General features: G+C 44.9%; 2 protein-coding genes across 2 annotated transcripts in view; both read left to right on the forward strand.

Moving 5' to 3' along the window:
- LOC134933968 (olfactory receptor 5B12-like) overlaps positions 1-7,600 on the forward strand; it is a 61,198-nt gene extending 53,598 nt beyond the window's left edge. Inside the window, exons 5-6 of the mRNA XM_063929499.1 lie at positions 5,828-5,885; positions 7,570-7,600. Of these exons, the coding sequence (XP_063785569.1) occupies positions 5,828-5,885; positions 7,570-7,600 (89 nt within the window). The remainder of the gene's footprint in view (positions 1-5,827; positions 5,886-7,569) is intronic.
- A 186-nt stretch (positions 7,601-7,786) lies between these two features.
- Positions 7,787-8,734, forward strand: LOC134933969 (olfactory receptor 5B12-like). Its single transcript, XM_063929500.1, has one exon. The coding sequence runs from the start codon at positions 7,787-7,789 to the stop codon at positions 8,732-8,734; it is 948 nt and encodes a 315-aa protein (XP_063785570.1).
- The last annotated feature ends 584 nt before the right edge of the window (positions 8,735-9,318 follow it).

A 9,318-nucleotide genomic window follows, 5' to 3' on the forward strand; every position in this document is an offset into this window, starting at 1 on the left:
TGCCGAGATTGGTGCTTAGTGAATTCCTGGATTGGGACTTAGAAAAAAAAACCACAAATCGGACAAACTCGAATTCTTAGTACATATTGGCCTTGGTGTCCATGTTGTACAAAATGTATTGTTACAGGCTCATCTGAGGTACCTGTTAGAAACACTTGTCAAATTATTTATGGCTCTCCATTCTTTCCATAAAAGTATGGGTAGTCATCCTGACATAAGCATTGTCACATGGGCACAAAAGAAAGTAAATAACAAGGTCTATCAAGTAGTGTCATCTATATGTGATTTTAATGGCTTTTCCACTTAGTGGTTGAGAAAATGTTGGACTAGGGAGCAGGGATCTACACGTCACACACCCAGAAAACTTGTAACAACCTAGTTTGGCTGTCTGAGGCCAGGAAGTGTTGGGCTTCTTAGGCCGGGCTGTAGGTCACATAAAGAGCTGTTTTAAGTTTAAACCTCTGTGATCGGCCAACAGTGGAGGATACTGCAGCTCATTTTTTAAGACCGGATCTGAAGAAATAATATGCTACTTTTTTTTCCACTATCCATCTGATGTCCATTGTAGTGTAATCAAACCTGCTCACAAAAGTCATGCGTGTGCTTGTGGTCTCTGTTAGTCTCTGGTTGAACCTCTGTCTTGCTCAAGAAATAAAGCCATTAATTATGCCATTAAATGACCCTCTGTGTTTAAACCTGTTTCTTAAATCTGTTTCTTTTATGTAACAGTGTTAGATTTATTCTTCAAAACTCTCAGGAATTGGGAAATGGGCAGGCTAATTCTGAGTCAAGGGGGCTGGTTGCTTGTTGCACATAATGTAGTGCTCCTGTCTGTCACTTTATGAAAAGTGTTTGTGGAATTTTCATGGAATACTGTAATGTCCATAAAGGACAGATAATTCTTATAATATTTGTGCCTAAATCCTACTGGAGAGTCTGATGTATTATCCTACCATCTGCTCTAGAGTATCCAGCTTGGGACTGCCAGCTGGATGCCCCTCGTTGTTGGAAATTTTTTATAAAATTGAAGATGTGAGGTCAGATTCTTGTGGATATATATATAGAGAGATGAAGTTAATATCCTGATCCCGGGTTTTCAGGATCCTTACAACGGAATCCCGACAGCTGGAAATGTCAACAGCACTCGCCAGGGTTATTTCCACCCGTGAGTGTCCATGACACCCATAGAGTAAGAATATAACCTGTGGTGAGTGCAGCGGGATATTGACAGCCGGCATCCCATCCTCCGGGATGACATATATATATATATATATATATATATATATATATATATAAAAATACATATATATAATTATGGAGGTGCTATTATTCTTATATATTTACTGTCCAGCTGCACACCAGTAGACTTCTAATGTAATGTTAGCACTGATGTCTTTTACATAAGACTGCAGCTCCCCTTTTGAAATAATACTGGGATCCACGGGGTACCCAATTCTTGTTCACAGATAAAAGAAAAAGAGGTGCTCTATATTTCATAAAAGTTTTATTCACAAGCAGGTAATTACACATATGATTCCAGAAGATGAAACTCGTACCAGACTGAAAAGCCCTGTTGGCTGGCTACCACAAGATTTGTATCAAACTTATGTGAGAGGTGCGGGCCTGCGGGGTGCGTGTGGTGGTGCCTGCTGCCGTGCAGGTGTAGACGCGGTACTCACCAGGCGCCGCTCTCTCTCACCTTCAGGTACCGGAACCCTCGACGGACCTGGAAATCTTCAATCGGATCCGGACAAGGCGATTCCCTCTCGGAGCTGACCGACGACCGAGCTGAGGAGAGAATGGTTTACATTAAAGGGGGTATCGACCCTTCTTCCACTGGAACAGGGGATACCCCAGGGGTGGCCGCGACCTTCACCGGTTGGGTGAATGGTCATCACCGGCACAAAGCCTCAGCCACCCAGATTTCACACACTCGCGCTTTCGCACGTAGTGTGATGAAAAGGATTCTCACGTTCGTGAGCAATCCCGATTCCGGCGCTCGGGGACAGACAAGGGACAAACGCACACAGATGTTACTCACCGTCAGTTTCGCACTGCGAACGTCTTCTTCTCTTACAGGTCCCTGTAATGAGATAAACAAACAAGCAAACAGCCATGCGGGGCCTAACTCTAACCTAGTGTCACACCCTATGCTACCTACAACGGCAGAGCCCTCAAACTAGCTCTGTGGGTGTGGTGCAACAAAACTAACACACTTAACGAGCTCACACTTCGCCCCGCACGGTAACATACATCACGATACACAATGCAAGCGACGGTACAGTCCCTTTATCTACCCGACACAGAACACCCAGTAGTGGGGGCCGCACAGCTCACCCACCTACCGTACTCTCAGGGTGGCCTGAGCCTAATGCCCAGTGCCACCTTTAGTCACCCCGGGGAAAACACTGATTCGCTGGGCCTAGCGCCCCCTAACTGCACACAGGCCGGAGGCCTGACTTCGCCCACGGGCCTAGCGCCCGCCTAACTTGCTGCCCGTTGGGTGACCTGGGCCTTGTGCCCAGGGTCACCTTATCTGTACCTACTTGGCCAAAATACACTAGGGCCTAATGCCCTCTAATGCCCCACAGGCCTACTGCCTGATTTGCTCCCGGGCCTAATGCACGCCTAACTGCCCACAGGCCTGTGGCCTGACTATCCTTATGGGCCTAGTGCCCAACCTGGGCCCCCAGGCCTAGTGCCTGCCTATCTTGGACACGGGCCTGGAGGGCCCGACTACATGCCCCACGGGCCAGGAGGCCCGACTCAATGCCCACGGGCCGGGAGGGCCCGACTACATGCCCACAGGCCGGGAGGGCCTGACTGTGCCCACGGGCCTATTGCCCGAACACCCGGTGGTCTAGGGAGGAGCGGGTACCGGGGCACCTGAAAAGGGCCTACCTGACCTGCTGGAAGAGGCACCAGGGGGGAGCTTCGCCAGCTCTCTGCTTCCCACCCCTGGTGACCTCTCCGGCGCTCTCCTTCAATCTTCGGCCGCTGGCCCATCCTGGCCAGCGGCGCCGCTGTCGCCTCGCTGCGTCCAGCCGCCGCTGGACATCTTCCTGCCGCCGGACGTCTTCAGGCCTCTTCCGCGGCCACCTGAACTCCCACCGCGACGACCTCTTCCGGCTCCTTCTTGCGGCGTCTGTTCTCTTCGCGCTCTTCCGCGCCGTCCTCTGTTCTGGCTCCCGCCCGTCTTCTTTGCCGCTCTTCACCGCGGCCTTTTCTTCTGGCTCCCGCCCGGCGTCTGACGTCAGACGCCGGGGGCGGGGCCTATGACGCGGCGAGCGCCGATTGGCTCGCCGCGGCTGCTCCTGATTGGCCGGCGCCCCGCGAGCCGCGATTGGCTCGCTGGAGGCGCCGGATTCAAAAAGCCACGGGCGGCGCTTATCATTGGCGGCCCCAGCGGCGCCAAGTTTAAAACGCCCCCGCGCCGCTCTCCGCCGACGACAGCCTAGTGCAGGGAAACATCCGATCCCTGCACCAGGCACCCGCCGCCGCACACTCCGCGCTGGGGACAGACAAGCTGCCCCAGCGCTGCCCCCAGCTAGGGACAGCAACATGTATGTGCCCACAGTGCACATCCTTACATTCCCCCCCCCCCCTTTTTCCTTTGTAGTCCCTACAAAGTTCCTCACGACTTCCATTGTCCGCGGGTCAGGGAATTCCGAGGTCCCTCTGGCGAGGTTGTGCCCAGGGTCACCTTATCTGTACCTACTTGGCCAAAATACACTAGGGCCTAATGCCCTCTAATGCCCCACAGGCCTATTGCCTGATTTGCCCCCGGGCCTAATGCCTGCCTAACTGCCCACAGGCCTGTGGCCTGACTATCCTTATGGGCCTAGTGCCCAACCTGTGCCCCCAGGCCTAGTGCCTGCCTATCTTGGACACGGGCCTGGAGGGCCCGACTACATGCCCCACGGGCCAGGAGGCCCGACTCAATGCCCACGGGCCGGGAGGTCCCGACTACATGCCCACAGGCCGGGAGGGCCTGACTGTGCCCACGGGCCTATTGCCCGAACACCCGGTGGTCTAGGGAGGAGCGGGTACCGGGACACCTGAAAAGGGCCTTCCTGACCCGCTGGAAGAGGCACCAGGGGGGAGCTTCGCCCGCTCTCTGCTTCCCACCCCTGGTGACCTCTCCGGCGCTCTCCTTCAATCTTCGGCCGCTGGCCCGTCCTGGCCAGCGGCGCCACCGTCGCCTCGCCGCGTCCAGCCGCCGCTGGACATCTTCCTGCCGCCGGACGTCTTCAGGCCTCTTCCGCGGCCACCCGAACTCCCACCGCGACAACCTCTTCCGGCTCCTCCTTGCGGCGTCTGTTCTCTTCGCGCTCTTCCGCGCCGTCCTCTGTTCTGGCTCCCGCCCATCTTCTTTGCCGCTCTTCGGTGCGGCCTTTTCTTCAGGCTCCCACCCGGCGTCTGATGTCAGACGCCGGGGGCGGGGCCTATGACGCGGCGAGCGCCGATTGGCTCGCCGCGCCTGCTCCTGATTGGCCGGCGCCCCGCGAGCCGCGATTGGCTCGCTGGAGGCGCCGGATTCAAAAAGCCGCGGGCGGCGCTTCTCATTGGCGGCCCCAGCGGCGCCAAGTTTAAAGCGCCGCCACGCCGCTCTCCGCCGCCGACAGCCTGGTGCAGGGAAACATCCGATCCCTGCACCAGGCACCCGCCGCCGCACACTCCGCGCTGGGGACAGACAAGCTGCCCCAGCGCTGCCCCCAGCTAGGGACAGCACCATGGATGTGCCCACAGGGCACATCCTTACACTTATACCTAATCAACCTTGTCCCATTGACACCCCCTCATGGGTCATGACTCATGTGGTATAACCACTGTATAAAGCTGAAGACAGCATGGCCTGTCCCTTGGTCCCACCGGATAGACTGCCAGTATATACAGTATATTAAATTTTATTATCCTCTTTTTCTATTATGCCAACAAGTGTCTGTAGCTAAAAGTCAGACAAGCAAAGCAATATAACAAGGACAAATCAGGCATGGTAGAAATGTTAGTCTTGGAAAAAATTACCTTAAAGAATCAAAACGGATCAACACAATCATGATAATCATCATCATCATCATCATCATCATCATCATATCATCATCCTCACCACCACCAACCACATGTTGCAATAAAATAAATAAACGTTTTGAAAGTGTTTGTTGTAATTATTTCTATTTTAGATATTTCTGGTATTTTTTTAATATTGATCTTATATAAAATTGGATTACAATTCTGCAATTTTATTAAATTATGTAACAAACTTAAAAGGTGAAAAAAACAAAATAGTTCAATATTAGTTTATAACTGCTGTAAAAAATAAAGCATTGCAATAAATATATTCTTCATTTAAAGAGATATGTAAAACTGCCATTCGGAATGGGATGCGGTTATGTTACCGGTAGTCGAGATCCTGGCTGTCAGGATACCAACGACGGAATCCCACCAGCTTAAAATGCAGACACATGGTATCCTGAGATACAGGGTCTATTCCAACTCTTAGTTGGCCACCCTGTTGGCATTTCTGCGGAAGGGTTCCCAACATAGGTATGCTGACCGTCGGGATCCCTACTGCCGGTTACGCATACCCAATCCTTTGGAACTGTTTACCATGTTGAGATTATTACTGTGAACATTATGGTATTAACACTATGAATGTTGTTATAGTGACTGCATAGCATGTATTAATTAATTAATAATTAATATTATTATTTGGGAAGTTGTTAATCTGCTCCAGAGCAATTCAATCGATATATATATTCCTGACTTTACTTCAAACCACTGCATGGATCACAAAATATAGATCATTGTCATTCTGCCTCTTTTATAGACTATACTGTAGTTGGCACAAATGTAAATTACAACACAAATAACCCATTCCATGGAAGGTATCACAAAATTAAAACTCTGTGATTATGTCCAACAACCTCTATGATTGGCTGGTTTTTCAGGAAAAATACCAGTTGAGCAAATATATTAATATAAAACCAAACAACTACAGCATGTGAAAGAGAAATTAATTTAATGTAAAAAAATTATTTCCTTATAACAGGGTTATACTTGTCCACAAATACAAATAAACAGGTTACTAATTAATTAGATTCTAGTTTAAACTAATGAACGCTACATGCTCTGTGGCAGAGAATAATTATACTCCTGGGTAATTAAATGTAGTATAAAAATGGAACAGGATTCACGTACAATAGAAGCTTTATAAATCTTGTGTCTCAACAAGACAGGTAAGAAGCTCCAAACACATTATTTATAATGAATATATGTATTTTTTTATATTAATTTTAAATATACAAATACCATATAACTTAAGTACACTGTTACTCACTGATACCAACAACTTAAGAAAAATATTCCAGCCCATTTAATATTAATATTTTAATTAATATTTAAACTAGGTGTCCTACAGTACTTTTTATTTTACAGTAAAGGGAATGTATATTGAATGGTACTCCTATATTATGGATGTCGCTCCTGTGCTGCTAACATATTTTGGGAATTTTTCATGAGAGCTGCATTAAGTCATCACAAATATGTAATGCTTTGAATTATTTTTGTTTTGTCCATTTAAAAAATTTTTTTTTATTTCTGATGACAGGTGTTTTGTTCTGGTTTGTTATTTCAGCTGACTAAAATTTATTTTTGGATAAAATAATGCTCCAAACACATTGATTACAAAATGATTAAATCATTAATTATTGGTTATATTAGTCTAATACTGTATTGTCATTGTCTAAGTGAACCATTTTAAATAAATAATTTTAAAAAGAACATTTTCAAGAAGAATCATGTCCATGATGAATATTCAAGAGGTGAGGTTTATTTTTTAAGGAAAGAATACCTAATTCAATATGAGTAAAGTCCATTATTATTGAACATACAGTAATTAGTCACCATAGACTTATCATGCTGGACGATGCTATGATCAGATCAGCAGGACTCATCTTGTCCCATAAAATGTTACTTCACTCCTTTTGTACCAGATAAACCCCCCTTCAGAGATCTCATAAACATAATTCCTGTTTCTACCTAGTCATCTAATTTGAGTTTGCCTATTATTTCTAAATTATTGGCTTTCCTTATTGTTTGCATTTTTATGATTCCCTAAACTATGCTTTTTTAAATAATATATTTTTCTTTTTATACTGCCTTTTAGAGGAAGGATAATCGAAGTAATTTTCCCTTTTCATGCAAATGCAGCCATTTGTCCTCCTCATACACATTCACATAGATTTAGCACTGTGTAAGCTACAATGGATAAGTAAATGAGCAGAATTCAGTTCTCATGCACAGTATAATTTGTTATAATATAAAATAAATAATCACCAGGTGCTCATACTGACACCCCTACACTGTGGCACCAGGACAATGCCAAAATCTTGGCTCACTACTTTATCAATACCTTTATTTATTTTTATAGTATTTGATATGTCATTGAGCAAAAGACAATTATGTTTTTTCTTTCTTTTTGCATTTTATAGACTGCTATTATTATTAATTGGTCTCTGCATGAAGTGCGATAGTTTAGTCATCAACTCTAACTTGTTATGTTTCTTTCAGATATGAGCTGAAGTATGCTAAAAATGACTAAAAGCTCCTTGTAATGGACTTACAAGGTAAATGTTGTGGTCTTATTAATGTCATCAATGTCAGGTTGTATAAACTGAGTTTATCTTGCATTTATTTAATTTTTATTTTGAGATGATCTTGGGAAGTGTCTTTTACTTTAAACATTTGACTTTTTCTCCCCTCTAGAGAGAGAGAGAGAGAGATTTATATGGAAGTCATAAACAAGACCCAAGTGAATGTCTTTGTGTTTTCTGGACTAACTGACAATAGTAAACTTGCAACATTCCTCTTCATACTCTTCTTACACATTTATATGGTGACCATACTGGCAAATATTGGCATGATGGCAATTATCTACAGCAGCACAACCCTCCATACTCCGATGTACTTCTTCCTTAGCTTCCTCTCTCTGTTAGACATTTTCTACTCCACAGGTATCACTCCTAAAATGATGCATGACCTCATTTCTGTAAGTAAGACCATCTCATTCAGTGGCTGTGCCATACAGTTTTACTTCCTTGCTGCCTTAGCATGTAGTGAGGGTCTTCTACTTTCCAACATGGCATATGACCGATATGCTGCTATCTGCCACCCGCTCCACTATGTGTCAATAATGACTAAGAACAAATGTATATGTCTTGTTTCCCTTGTCACCTCCATTGGCTTCTTGCAGTCAACAATGCAGACCAGCTGTGTGTTCAGTCTCCAGTTCTGCAGGTCCAACCTTATAAACCATTTTTATTGTCACTCTCCTTCATTGCTCAGACTGTCCTGCTCTGACACCGTCTCCTGTGACATGATAACATTTTACTTGGTAGGTTCTTCTGGCGTCTGTTGTTTGATGATTATACTGGTCTCATACACTCTCATTATTAGTTCAATTTTAAGGATTAAATCTACTGAAGGAAGGCAGAAAGCATTCAGCACCTGCTCCTCACATCTCACGTGCATATGTATCTTCTTTGGAGCAGTTATGTTTACCTACCTACGCTCTGCTTCCACTGATTTTGAAAAACTAGACAAAACAGCTGCCATCTTCTATTCAGTGGTAACACCAATGCTGAACCCTCTGATATACAGCTTGAGGAACCAAGAGGTGAAACGGAACATTATGAGAACAATGCACAATCTTACTGCTGTAGATAATTCTTTGTAAAACATTAGGATTCATATAGGGCTCTCCTAGTCATATTTAGTAAATAAAAAGCATACTTTATATAGCTAATTTGAGGTAAGAGATTTAATGTTCATTCAAGTTTCTTCGCGAATTACTTACATTTAATGATTTCTGTCTGCTCATAAGAAGTTTTTTTAGAATTCAGATACTGGTTTTTAGATGTTCTGCTGTGCAGTATTCCTCAGAAGTATGATGGATGTAAGACCATCACCATTATTACACATTTTTTACATTATAAGTAACACAGAAAGGGTAAACAATTTCATAATGTTCTATATGTGCAGAATAAAGCATTATAATATGTCCTCTTATTATTTTTATTACTATTTTTTTGTAACACGCACAAGGAGTCTGCCACATCTTACGAAGTACATAAACAGAAACAGTGTGAAAAAAACAAGAAAGAAGTGAATTACAGTATAGAACATTGCAGAACAGGAATAAGGTTTGCACACATCGGTGCACCAGTAGTCATAATACTCAGGGTGCCAGAACCCAAGGGTTACTGTAGGTGCGGATGTAGGCACTGTGGAAGAGATGACAGTATAAGAGAGGTAAGGGAA

This window comes from Pseudophryne corroboree, chromosome 6, assembly GCF_028390025.1.
Source record: "Pseudophryne corroboree isolate aPseCor3 chromosome 6, aPseCor3.hap2, whole genome shotgun sequence".
Taxonomy (NCBI): domain Eukaryota; kingdom Metazoa; phylum Chordata; class Amphibia; order Anura; family Myobatrachidae; genus Pseudophryne; species Pseudophryne corroboree.

Coding starts and splice junctions, on each gene's coding strand:
- LOC134933969 (XM_063929500.1), top strand. CDS start 7,787: ATGGAAGTCATAAACAAGACCCAAGTGAATGTCTTTGTGTTTTCTGGA.